The 14,184-nt window shown below is 42.7% G+C and overlaps 1 protein-coding gene across 2 annotated transcripts in view; it reads right to left on the reverse strand.

Moving 5' to 3' along the window:
- Positions 1–513: 513 nt before the first annotated feature.
- The window catches only part of slc2a15a (solute carrier family 2 member 15a), a 31,668-nt gene continuing 17,997 nt past the window's right edge, over positions 514–14,184 (reverse strand). The window contains exons 1-12 of one of the 2 annotated variants that reach the window (XM_076974345.1): positions 12,019–12,297; positions 10,784–10,882; positions 7,736–7,896; positions 6,949–7,073; positions 6,720–6,865; positions 6,431–6,563; positions 6,114–6,301; positions 4,728–4,838; positions 3,620–3,721; positions 3,407–3,482; positions 1,743–1,870; positions 514–1,404 (exon numbers count right to left, since the gene is read on the reverse strand). In XM_076974345.1, the coding sequence (XP_076830460.1) occupies positions 1,150–1,404; positions 1,743–1,870; positions 3,407–3,482; positions 3,620–3,721; positions 4,728–4,838; positions 6,114–6,301; positions 6,431–6,563; positions 6,720–6,865; positions 6,949–7,073; positions 7,736–7,896; positions 10,784–10,882; positions 12,019–12,063 (1,569 nt within the window). In that variant the 5' untranslated portion in view covers positions 12,064–12,297 and the 3' untranslated portion in view covers positions 514–1,149. Of the gene's footprint in view, positions 1,405–1,742; positions 1,871–3,406; positions 3,483–3,619; positions 3,722–4,727; positions 4,839–6,113; positions 6,302–6,430; positions 6,564–6,719; positions 6,866–6,948; positions 7,074–7,735; positions 7,897–10,783; positions 10,883–12,018; positions 12,298–14,184 lie in introns of those variants that run through there. The other variant, XM_076974346.1, reaches the window with a different exon arrangement.

Consider the following 14,184-nt stretch of genomic DNA (forward strand, 5'->3'; position numbering starts at 1 on the left):
ACGCCGTGTTTGTAGAGGAGACACACATTTGGACCGCAGACCGCAGAGATGTGGGATCCTGGCCTTGCTGGGAGCTGTTTACCTGCCGCATATTCTTTACTTTCTGTTGTTAATGTGATATTTTGTCGAAATTGAATTGAAACCTAATCAGATTCAGGCAGTTACGGTCTACGTCTAGTGGAGTGAGAGAAAATATGGTAACTATTCCTTGTGCTTCAGAGAGGAGAACGCTAAGACCATGTGTAAAGTCCTGTATAAAAAGCTTTTCAAGGCTTATGTCTGGCTGTAGGTGATTGATAATGAAGCCGAGCTCAGTACTCATAGAACGAGGGTGGAAAGATAACCCTTTTCTTTAATTAAGCATCAAGTCCGCCTCCTCAGTGAGTTAATGAAGCTGCTCAGAGTTGGCACTGGAGGTGTTTGGCAGAAAGTGCCACATCTCTCCTCAGATCCTGCTTGGTAAGCTTTTATCACCCTGCCCCCTGATGCGTCCAATAAATGGACTACCACAGATTCATTTAAAACTCTTTTATTTGTAATGTAATAAAATCCATGAATATTCTTAAAAGGAATCTCAGTGCACATTAGGTTAAATACAGTTATATTAGAAAATAAACTCTGGGGTTTTTTTAACACCAATGTTCATACATAACATTCAAATCATATATACACAACATTAGTTAATTTCAAAATAAAAACTGCCATATCATGAATTGAACCAGATTCAACTGTTATCTTAGCAGTGCAACAACCACATTAAAATAAATCAGCAATCTTATCTACAAAGATTCTTGCAATCAGATATCAGAATAAAGTCTGAGAATCTTAATATTACTGCATCTTATCACATCCTGTCATACAATTCAAACAGTGTACTGAAATTTCATTTTTATTAAATAAGTCCAAGTTATACTGTAATCTAAATAAGATCAAACAAGTTATTGTCCTACCAAAGTGAATATCGGTGTTTCCTCTGATTCAGGAAATAATGTTTTGTTTAAAAACGTTATGGGAGGGAATACAGATACAAGGGCTTTAAGCAAACATGAAAGGACACAAATACACGAATATTCTCAGCATACTCTGACATCCATCATAAGAACGTTAGCAGATATGTAGAACATTTTTTAAAACTCTCTCTGTCTGGGTTCAGGGGCAGGAGGACGAACTGTCAGACTCGAATGAGTTATTTTCCAGGGCTCCATATCCATTCATCTTCTTCAACTGGAGTTGATCCATTTGGTTCAGAGCCTGGCTCTCCACCAACGCCTCTTTGGTAGCAAACATCTGACTGATCTCCACGAAGGTTTTGTTCTTTGTCTCAGGAATGATGAAGAACACGTAGACAGCTACAGCCAAGCACACACTGCAGAACACCAGGTAGCAGTAGGACCCAGCAGACATCTGTGACAGGAGAGGAAAAGGTATTTTAGCTTTTGGTTAAAGGAATGAGATGATACGGAAGTGTTTGAGGCATCTAGGAAGGTCTATATATCTCATTGCCACCTTAAACCTCATACAGTGTGGTTGGCGGTTGAATACACTGAAGTTTAGACTGCCATATGGACTTTTGGCAGCATTCAGTGCTGCTAATTTGCCCTGGTCCTGTTCTGCAGGGCCCAATAGTTGGTTAAATGATATTGGTTAAGTTCATTCAAACTCTCTTCAGGGCAAATTTCTATTGGATTGGATTTTGGTTGTGCTTTCTAACAAGTGGTAAAGATAAAAAGGGGAAACAGCACCTGCAAAAAAGGAAATATGAAGCCAATGGTGAAGTTGGCCATCCAGTTGAGGGAGCCTCCCACGGTGTAGGCGGCCGGACGGTGGGACTGCGTGAAGAGCTCCGCCGTGATCAGGAAAGGAACTCCCGCTGAAAAACACACAACACAGCCACGATCAGGAAAGAAACACTTAAAAACTAACACACACAATCCAAAGCATCAAACACATAAGATTTGACTTAAAACATTGGCTTGAGGAATCGTGCACATCTCACGTTTCCTTTACAATAAATACAAATGGCCACACACACACACACACACACATATATGTATGTATATACATATATGCGCATGGGCACTGCTTTTCCATAATGCAACAGTTCATAGTGGGAGGAGAACAATAAACTAGCTTTACGAGGTGCTCGTTATCTCAATACGCAGGAAGTGGGGATTGTTCCAGTGCTTAACTTCTAATCCCTTTTGGTTACAAGTGAAAAATAAGCAGGCGCAAGGTGTTATTTCAAGTCTAATGAATTCAGGAACAAGCCAAGCGGCAGCTTCATTATTTGTGCATGATAATTGCAGGAGAAGGCATTCTGCAGTTAAACTGATATGCAACTCTGGTTGTAATTCATTGTTCATGCAGGATTTTTGTCTTAAAAAGCCATATTCATCATTGTTTATGAACAATGAGCCATAAAAAATCCTAATTAAAGACGTAATTACAGCGATTGAGACTGCGGCCTGAGAATGAATTATAGATTTTGGAGTGGGGCTGGATAATACATCAGTGGAGTAAAGCACATGTGGTCTCATTCATCATTCCGGCAGTGCTGTGCTTTGGTCCTGTGGTATATGCATAAACTCTGCGCTTGATATTGATATATTCCTAAAAAAAAAAAAAACTTTTGCATTTATAAACTTACGAAATATCTTTGCATCTCCAGGTTTCTAACTAATGTAATGTCATTGAAGTTTGTCACAGGTGTAAAGTTTGTAGACAGCAGCATGTTGCATTTCCAAACCCCATTTTATTGGGAAAATGTTATAAGTGTGCTGTGAGACTCCACTGCTGGAATTCTGTGTTAGTCATCCTTTAGCCCTTCATTACTGCTCACATTCTCATGACAAAACTGCTGTTGGCCGGATAGTTTTGGATGAGCGACTAACAAATTGCTCAACACTCAAAAGCAAGCTATTAGAATGGTGTGCTGAGAATGGCCCATCAACCAAACACCTGGTCATCAGTGGTCCTGTAGTGAAAAGCTGACCAGTGGGAGAGGGATACTGGGGATACTGGTGAGTTGTGCTCACAGGTTTATTATTGTATGCTTATGAAGCACCAAGTGGTTGGTAACTGTATAAATCAATTAATATAATAAAAAATCAACATATATATTTATATATTTTTTGGTGTAAGGTAAAGAAATGTTAGACTTGTAACATCATGGGCAGTTTTATATGTGGTCTAACATTCAGCCTCCAGGTGTCGCTATTTCCCTATTTCCAGACATCGTCATAGGAATCTGGGGTCAAAGGATGGCCATCTGTTGATCCAGTCTAAACAATACTCTAGAGACCATGTCTGAGCATATGCAGCAAGACAGCACCATTTGACATGATGAAAGTATGGTTTTGATGGATCGCACTTTAAAAACAAGAGAGGAAACAGGTGCTCTACTCACCTGGTCCTATACAGAACCCAGCGATGATACCGACCACGCAGGCCACACTCACATACTTCATGAAGTGCACGTGTGTCTGAGGGAGGAGGGAGAGCACTTTCACAGGACCCAGAACACCGACACAAGCCAAGCTACATATTCATATTGTTACGTCACATGACAAATCTTGTATATGTACAGATAAGTAGTTTAAATAGCTGTGGTATGACTCACCTGTAGTATGAGGGAAAGTGTTATTCCAGCACAACACATTCCCATAACCCCAAAACCTCCAATTATCAAAGGCCTTCTTCCAAGCCGTTCAATGGTAAAACACTAAGGACATATGAATTGGTATGAAATCAGTGATTCTCTTGATTTTCAGTGACACTTTTTTTCTAGAACAAAAAAAATATTTAAAGGCTTGATAGAACTAGCAGGATTTCATTCAGCGCTGCAGGTACCAGACCATAAGCCTTTCAAACACCCCCCCCCACCCCCCGGTCAATCCTGCAGGGTAGCAGCCATGGCACCGCTGTTGTAATTCCACTTCGGTTCCTTATCACATTTGGTACTGTACTTTCCAACAGCAGTTCAGACTGTGGGACAATATGAGGGGAATGTTATATTTGTCATTAAGTGCTAGTAAAGATGAGAGCCAAAGCAGTGAGCAGAGAGCAGCTGACAGCAGAATGAATAGCTGTAATTTTATAACCAATCTCTGGCCTTCCTCCCGTGTGCCATTCGCCTCCCAAGTGAGGACCAATTGACACTGACAGCAATGAGTTCTCCTGACTAACAGCACGCCTTGCCCCCTCCAGTCGCTGCTGGTGCATCACTAAATCCTGGCTAAGCGATGCGACTGGGAGAGAGGGAGCCCGCGTCTGGCCTCCATTACGGCTCTGAGATGTGACCCAGGGAAGGAGCCGTCGGGAGCGAGGCTCATCCGTCTCTCTAATGCCCCCGCCTCATCTCATACGGCGTTCCCTACGAGTGTCAGAGCGGAAAACGAGAGAAGGCGAGGTGGAGAAGATGGAGGGAAAAGCAAAGCGGATCAGACGGACCAGACGGAGGAGCAGAGAGGCTCCGGAGGGAGAGGGAGCTCAGACGGACCCGATTCCCGCACAAGCCCGGCACGGTGCTACGGGGAGCTACTCATTTTCACTCAACACCCATGACTTTTCAATAACACTTCTACCGTGTCACAAAGAAACATGTAAGAGCACAAATGCTACGCTGTTAACAGTTATGACGGCGTCTGCGACAGCCCTGATTTGCAACTATGGGCCAAATGTGATGATTTTTTTTTTGCTGAGGTTTTTTTTTGAAAAACAAGACTCACCCCTATTAAACCTGCAATGATTTCTATGGCTCCAGTTCCTACGGTGGTGTACTGGATCTCAGGCGCAGGAATTCCTGCCTTCTGAAAGATGTCGTTGGTGTAGAACCAGATCTGTTGTCCAGAAGAGAAAGAGAGAGATAGTGAAGCCCAGGGCCCTGGTGTGAGAGCACGAGGGAGGGAGACGGTGGTTTTGGCGCGTACAGGTGGCGTATCGCGGCTGCGTGGTTACAGTGTACAACACTTCAGATTCAATTTTGAGGCTGGAGGGGTGTGTGTGAGTTTAGGCAGGGGGGTAATCAGAGGGAACACAGACGGTTTTAGAGCTGATGGGAGTGCAGAGGACACACACGGCCAGCCTCCCTCCTGCTGCTCTGACTCAACTCAGCCAAGACTCGCCACCTGTCAGCCCCATTTACCCCACAAACACACACACACACACACACACACACACACACACACACACACACACACACGTATACCGACACACGCACACCCCTACACACACACACCCCTACACACACACACACACACACACACACACGTATACCGACACACGCACACCCCTACACACACACACACGTATACCGACACACGCACACCCCTACACACACACACACGTATACCGACACACGCACACCCCACACACACACACACACACACGTATATAGACACACGCACGCCCCTACACACACACACACCTCTGGATCTTTAAATGTAGGCACATTTATGATCCTATACATAATTGCAATCTATAGTCACCATCTTCTTCTATTAGGGCTTCTAAAGGAGGTCTTCATCTCCTTTAAAATGCATTTGAGATATTTTAGGAAATAATCACTTTCATTTATGCAGTTTGATGTGAACGATGCAAGTTTTGTTGTATTTATTTTTTTCATAATACCTTCATTTATTGCCATGATAGGGTACAGCAAATCAGAGGCATTAAACAAATTCTAGAAATATCTTGGCAAGTTCTGTGTGAGATTGGGGCTTTGGGATTCTAATATTCTCTGTTATTACACTAACAAAGTGTGGACTTGGGACTTCTGGTTATAAACAGGCTACACTCCTAAAGAATTCTCCTGATAGGCTGAATCCACAAGACAGAAACCAATTAGTACGGCCGATTGGACAGCACTCATATACTATGCAAAGTATTCAGTCGACTCATGGCTAAAAAACATGAATATTTTGGCAAGTAGACTTTCAAAAAAAAGAGAGGAAACAAATACCCATGTACGTATATTCAATATGTATATCTATATCCATTCACATATGTTTCATCACATAAGGTTATACAAAACACAGAGGAAGGATCCAGGCTGTTACAGGCATACTCGCATCACTGCAGTGAACCGCAAAAAAACCCCCTGAACACGGCCTTACCGCGTCAATACCGGACAGCTGCATCCCGACGTTAATGACGACCACGGAGAGGACCTGTCGGCGCACCGTGGGGTCTAGCAGGAGCTGCCGCACGGACACGGTCTCCACCGTGGACAGAGAACGCTGCTCCTCCTGCATCTCCTCAATCTCAGCCTGGATGTTGCACTTGGCCCTGTACCACTTCAGAGCTGCGGGACACGAGGCCGTGCGATACAACATGGGTCACGTTCAAAAACAGGGGTTTATATCACAGCAAACGAATGGAAAATGAAGTTTACCCTAAAACAATAGAGAATTAACCAAGATGGATATTTCACCTGTGATGGTGGCGTGAACATTATGCTTCTCAATTAACAAATAACGAGGACTTTCTGGAAACCATGGCAACAGCATCAGCTGGATGAAGGTTGGGACAACCACCAGGGACAGTAACAAGGGCCAGTGTTCTTCCTGCCAGTCAACGCAGTACGAAACACGTGAAGAACTAATCTATAATCCTCACCTAGCCACAGTGAAATACAGCACCATCCAGTTCTGCCCGTGTTCGTCTTAGACTGCTCAGCAGAACTGCGCTATGGTTTTATACGTTTGCGATAGCACGTGTACCTTTCCAAGGAGCTCATGAAGACCCAGAAGCTGAGCAGAGAAGACCCCAACGCAGATAAAAATACTGGGCATGAGGCCCAGGAAACCTCGAAGGTTTTTAGGAGCAATCTCCCCCAGGTACATGGGCACCACGCTCAGAGAGATCCCTGGAACAGGAAGAAGGACACACCACAGGTTAAGTTGAGCTGCGTTAACTTACTCCGTTGTTTAATTTCTGACGCCATGTTACCTGAATGTACTCCTGTGACGAGACGACCAAATATCACCATCTCGGGTGAATGAGAGATTCTGCTAAAGCCCAGAAGGGAGGCAGCGATGAAGACCAGCACGGTCGAGTTGACCACAGTTCCCTTCCTGAAAAAAAAAACAACACACCGAGTCCTGTTCTTGCCACCACTCATTAAGCCGGGGCACTTATGCTCAACAGCCAACCGCCAGGGAGTTTAACTATCAAAACCAGATAATTGATGTTCCACGACCACGGTGCTGAGTAAAATAGTTGGTCCCCTTGATTAGTTCTATCAGGTGGTAAACCTTCCCTCTGATTTACACCCAGCTGTGCCATGCTCCGCACTATGATGGCCTTAGTCCTATAAAACACTTTGCCGGGGCCAAAATTGATTAGTACATTAAATGGAGTTGTGAATCATCATCTTTCATTTGCATTTAAATGTCTGCAGTCTAATCTCGAGGTTCCCGTGAGACGCCCAGAGCAGTGCTGGAATGCCTCTGGCCCTCGGTGGCCACGCCAAAGAGCTCCGATTATGTCCGACATTCATACTCAAATGAACGATTCTGTAATGAAAAGTTTGTATCGCTAGTTTGGAGTGTGCAGGGCAGTACGAGAACACTGTCTCCCCTCCATAATGTGACCAAAGTCAACCACAGAGGTAAGGGAGGTCACGTAGGCTAACAGATGAGGTGGCATGACCATCTCACTGGTCCTCACACACTGGGGAGTATCTGGCAGAGTGACCAGTCGGAGCCAGATGTTTTGGGGCCTCCTCTCGACTTACCTTCCAAATTTGGTGACCAGCGCACCCACCATCAAAGAGCCGATCAGGCCGCCAATGGCAAAGATGGACACGGTGAGAGAGTACATGAGTGTCAGGGCCTCTCCGTTGAGCCCGGTCCCATTTCGACTCACAATGGTATGGTTATAGAAGTCCTTAATATACTGTGAGAGAGAGAGAGGGGGGGGGGGGGGAGAAGAGAGAAATCATCACATAATAACCCACAATCATGATATAAATTTCACTTTATATCATATCCTAAAATGTAAGCAACAGTATTTCATCATTAAATATATTTTGGATAAAATGTCTCAGAATTGAATCTCCTGTGAGAGTGGAGGCACAGGGCTCAATCAGCATTTGGTTTCTGTCCCTCTGTACCTGTCTCTCTCCAGCTCTGTCTCACACCCATTCACTCTGCATTCTCAGGTCACATTCTCACTGAATATCTGTGCGTTTATCTTATCCTGTATATTTTTTGCAATAAGTTGAAATTTTAGAGTTGAGTTTTTTTCTTTTAAACAACTGAAGAGTAGAACTACGTGAACCATGTTATTTCTGATTATAAGATTCTAACAAATATCAAGACCTTCCTGGTCTGTGTGCGGTGGCACGGTGGTTCGCCCTGGGGTGGGATTTCATGTTCTTCCTGCACCTATGAAGAAACCATGTGGTCTGGTTTCTTCCCACATCCCAGTGGTGTGCACGTTAGGTCAACCGGTGTCTCCAAATTGGCATGATGTGAATAAGGACTGAGCCTGGACCGAATTGAAGGGGTTCGGAAGATGAAAGTTTGTTCTGTGTTATATATCGACAGAATGTTCTACAACTCAGAACAGTTTTTGTGCAACATGAAATCTGTAGTCAGTGTGTACAGTGCTGATGAAGCAAATATCAAAATCACTTTCAGGGGAAATGTAACTGCTATAAGACAAAGAGATAAACAGGAAAATTAGAATTTTTTCTTCATTAACAGACTAATGATGCAAGGCAAATAGATCTCCACTTACTGTACATGAAGATATGCTAGAGGCAGCACAACATGGCTGAAACACTGTATCACTGACTTATCCAACTCTGCAGCTACTCATTTTTGACAAATAAACCCTACAGCTACAGACATCTCCATGATGTTTCAGTCTGCTGTCATTCCAGAACATAGTAGTCATTTCTTTTCTTCTAGAAGCAGTAGGAGAACCATGGCGAGGTACTATGGACCACATTCCCCGAGTTTAAACCAGGGTTTGTTTTAGCCACATAGCCCATACCATCCACATTCCTCATCCAATCAATGACAACCCCTCACACGGAGCTCCGCCTCTGTGGAGCTACTGTTCACGTTGCCACTATAGAAACCTTTCTGCAGTACGTTCTAGAGCTACGACATATTGATCAATAACAGAAGATTTTAATATATGGGTATGGGTAGGCCATGCTGGCTTTTTTATTAAATATATATAAATACACACGGCCAGTCAAAAGTTTGGACACACCAAACTAAATGCATGTTCTTAATAGTAAAACAAAGCATTTTATCTAATGGATTATGCTTAAATTTGTTTAGAAGACAAATAATTTGGGAACGGTGTTGTATATGAATTCATTTTCAACACACACAATTTTAAGTGCATCTTGAGCAAACAATTTTATTTCAGAACTTCAGTTCCTCACACTACAAGTGCTCTGCATGTGTGAGAATGTCTTCAGGACTGATGGAAAAGCACCATAGGTGCTGCTTCATGAAGCTGGTTATGTGGACATATAGGCATATAGCCCTAGGCTTCCCACATCTTTTCTATCTCCTCTCCGAGTCCTTGATACTTCTTGAGCTTAGTGTTCCTTGTTTCTGGTGTTGCTCACATTTGGGATAGCTTCATCCATCACTGTGGCCCTTTTCTGCTGTTTTTTCCACCACTACAGCCCAGATGCACAGAGGTTTCTGTGTACTTTGCTGGCCACTTGGTTATGGTGTTCTATGTATGCTCTGCCTATTAGCTTCCTGCACCCTTGTTATTATGTGGTGGATTGTCTCAGGCTCTTCTTTGCGCAGCTCACATCTGAGGTGTTGCCAGGTTTGGTAGGTCCCAGCCTCTATTGATCTTGTGTGCAGTGCCGGCTCCTGTGCTGCTGTGATTAATGCCTCTGTGATGTCTTTCAGTCCAGCCTCTTCCAGCAATTGGTAGGTTTTCTCCCCATCAGTCACTTCCTCTATTTGCTGGTGTTACATACCATGAAGGTGTTTGTCCTCCCATGATGGTTCCTGCTCCTCCTCGTTCACTTCCATCTCGGATTTCAGATGTTGGATTTCACCAAGTGCTCCATCATTTGAGGGCATCTTCCTGAATCTTTGAACTTTCATGCTGGATAGAGGTTCTGGTGCTCACCAGGCCCAGCCCCCCTTCCTACTGTACACTGTGTGTAGTCTCAGAGTGCTCGTCTTGGGGTGTAACCCTCCACGCCTTCAGACATTTCCTTGTCTTCATCTCAATCTCCTCCATTGTCCAGCTTATGGCAGAGCGTAGGTGTGAGCCCAGATCTTTTTCTTCCCATTCAGCTGCCTTCTCAGGACCTGCCTCACTCTTTGTTTGTCTATGGAATTCCAAGGTACTTGTAACATCTCCTGTTACTGCGTTACCTTCAGGCAGTATGACCCCCTCAAATCTGACTACCTTCCGCCGTCCGTGTAATCATCTGACCGCACTTGTCCAATCTGAACGATCCAAATGCGATTGCTGTATATCATGGTGAGGTGTATCAGCAAATCGAAGTCTTGTTCACTTCTGGCATACGTCACCTAAATGTAAATATTTACTATATGTAAATACTCCCCAGCTGGTACCCAAGCAGCCCTTTCCCCAGGCAGCCAATCACCTGTGTCTTCATGTTTTTACTTTATTTAACCCCTGCAGGAGCCCAGGACCAGTGCATCACACCAATGTTCCTCACCCTCTATTACAGACTTACATCCAAGTCTGCTACACACACATTATTTTAGTACAGTTCTAGTCTTACCATTTGTTTTTCAGAATTATATATACAGTATACATTTACCACAGCCGGAGAGTTGACCACCGCCAGGTTAAATCCATATAGCATTGAACTCCCAAACGAAGTGAGCAAGGCCACTGCCAGCAGGGATGAGGTGAGATGCTACACAGACACACAGAGCAGACAGAACACAGTCTTAATATATGCTGGATTCAGAGAACAAAGCTTCAAGGGTGTATGGGCATGTGAGCACGAGTGAACTGATAAATATTTATTTGTCGGTGCTATCAATAGCTAATGCCACTAGGGGTCACAGTCAGTCCCAGATATCAAAAGTAGCCAAGTTAATCATTACTATGAAAAGCAGCAGACAGACTCTACCAAATGGTCTGGGGTTCATGTACTGGGTCAAATGACAAGACACAAACAGGAATTTTTTGATCAAATATTCAATATATTAAAAAAATTATTTAGAATTTACAAAATGATTGATCAAATGTAAATTTTTTAAAAAGTTAGATTTTATACATGGGCCTAGGGTATTACAGCAGACATCCCAGCAGCACTAGAGGGATGTTAATCAGTAACAATGTATATTCTTACCACAGCAACTTCATTCAGAGTAAAAGGACAGAAGGATTAGTGTGCCATATTGATACGGTATACACCCAACTATATAGAGTTGAATGTTGCTCAATTGTTGAGTTTACTATGACTCATGTTCAAATTAACAACACAAGCCCAGGTAGCATCACTGAATACATATAATCACATATTGCTTTAATCATGCATAACCTAGTGCTCTAAATAAACGATCATAATCTAGAAAATCATTATCAAGTTTCTTGAAGCAACTTCACACTCAAATTCTTATGGTTACAGTTCAACCAGTCTGTGTTCAGTATCATGTGTGTAGTATATTAAGGACTGGTGGAAAGGCTAAAGATAATTGAGTGAAAGAGTTCATTTAGACCACTAAGTGGTCAGCTGCAGTTAGTTGAAGAAAGAGACATGTCTTATGACATTACATCTCTGTCTAAATATATTGCATCAAAGACAAACTGATGACTTCAAACACCAGGCCTAATTCAACAAAACACTATACAAAACTCAAAAGTTTAAAAACATTTGTTTAATGGAAGTGTCTGGAATTTAACTAAAGGCAGAAATTTGCCCATTGAATACTCCCATCGTTTAACAAATGTTTAAGCTTTAGGGAGTAATAAAAATTATTAATATATTTATAATACAATTGAATCTATATCTATATATCATACATATAATACAAAAACACTTACTGATGTTATTTTTCTTGGTGATGTAATCAATACTTCCTCAGCCATTTAGCCTGTAATTCTTGCAAAGGTTCCTTATCAACAAACGAAAACAAATCGGAGCTCCCTTTCAACTTGGTTTGCAGTGTGCTGCTGGAATCACAACTGCCTTCATCTTGAAAGCCCAGGCGTGGTCAGTCTTAATAGTGAACAACCTAGACTATGAGAAGATGAGTCTGCCCTGATATCCTCGGGCTCTACGGACTTTTGCTTACATGGTTTCCCACTTCAGTTAACAAGCAGAGAGCAGTGGAATCACATGATTGTAAGCAACGTGACACAGAGATAGGCGGGTGAAATCAATTAGCTAAGTGAATTTATAAAGGCTGTGGCCTTTATGAACGACAGAAAGCCCGTGGTAAGTAGGCCCATAGGCTAGCAATGTCTGTGGAACCAAAATCAAATATGATGGAAGGTCATTGGGTTTTTCTATAATGTTCACTTTCTGTGGTATATCATTCTTTCCAGAGACATTTTTCCAAGTGGCCTAGCTTAGCCTTGGTCTAGATGAACCTTTAAGGTGATATAGACTTTTAAGGTGATGAAGTGAAATAGTGTTACCAAAATGAACGTACATAAGTAAATGTGGACCAGATTATACTACATATTATTAAAAAAACTTGATAAAACAATGTACACTCCACTTAAAGTAACCTCTACAAACACCAGAGATTTTGTGATTTTTAGATAGACATAGATGCCCATTACCAGCTATGGAGCTCCAAATATCTTAAGCTGTCGTTTTAGGTTTGCTGTAACATCCATTTTTTGTAACTGAAAATGAAAATGAAAATGCTAAATGAAATAACTTTGTCTCAAGTTGTTGACGGGGGGGGGGGGGGGACCTAGTAACTCATTGAATCATAGATGTGGATCAGAGGCTTTTTTTTTTTTTCGGCGTGAGATATCGGAAGTGTGGCGTGAGAGCGTGTGAAAACGGTCAAATGCGCGTGTCTCACGCTCAATGCGTGAGAGTTGGCAACCCTGTTGTCTGTTCAACTTATTTACCTTGACCCTACATGGTTACTGGATGAATCTGAGCACTGTGCCTACAATCTCCCTTACATGTGTCCAGAGTATCCAGAGAAAGATCTCATATGACCAGCATCATCAGTCCACTTTGTGTAAATCAATTATTCATAAAGTACACAGCATTCCCCACGAAGTAAATCCTTCTGAGTGTGCTTACCAAGACAGAGTGTGGGAACATGTCTGTGCCAGTGAGGAGTGACCTGTGATCTGGGAAGATCTGTTAGTCCTGAACCTCAGATCTGCCTGAACACATCCTTATTGTAAAAGGTAAGCACTCTTACATTAAGTGCTATTCAAATACTATTTCAAATGTAAAAGAAAAATAGGCAAGAGTGATCAGCAGAAAATAAAGTTTCTTGTGTTCATCAGATCAATATATAATGCCTGCTTTTAAGGACAGTTCTACACCAATTGGAAGTACACCACACAGCTGGGATGACGAGACATTCCCACTGTAAAAACAACATATAATCACAGCCCTCCATTGGCTTAAGGGCTTCGCATTTGTGTAACAGTGTGTGTAATTAAAAAACCTTAGTTTAATATATTATAACTAATATGTTTACACAGATTTTGAGTAGTGGGTTTATTTTATTAATAATGGCCATATGTCTTTGGAAACTGTAGAAGTGGTTGAAGAACTGGTCAGGAAATGGGTGATCTTGATCAGTGACAAATGCCTGTGCTACTAAGGAAAGGTCAAAGGTCATTCCAACTATAGCACAGCCATAAAAGGATTTGTTGAAGTGCTTCAATGGCCGTATTGCTCCTTTAAGCAAACGTGTCCCTCAGATGTGTGCCGGCGGGTCTCCGGAGGAGCTCGGTCCGTTCGTTTTCCCATCTATCCAGAGCAGTTCCCATCCCGCCCCCTGTGTGGGCCAGGGAAGTGCTCAGCAGTAGGCAAAGCAGTCCAGTGACATTTATAAGCATGGAGATATTGACAGGTTCAGATGGATTTTCACTGGCTTTGCCGGACTTGACTCTCGCTCTGTGCAGGAAACAAACTCATTGGAGCATCTCTGCTGAATGACGTCCAAGCAGCAGCCTTACATCAAACTCATTAAAAACAACTACCACTGAGCACACAACAACTCCAAA

Source organism: Brachyhypopomus gauderio, chromosome 15 (genome assembly GCF_052324685.1).
Source record: "Brachyhypopomus gauderio isolate BG-103 chromosome 15, BGAUD_0.2, whole genome shotgun sequence".
In the NCBI taxonomy this organism is placed as follows: domain Eukaryota; kingdom Metazoa; phylum Chordata; class Actinopteri; order Gymnotiformes; family Hypopomidae; genus Brachyhypopomus; species Brachyhypopomus gauderio.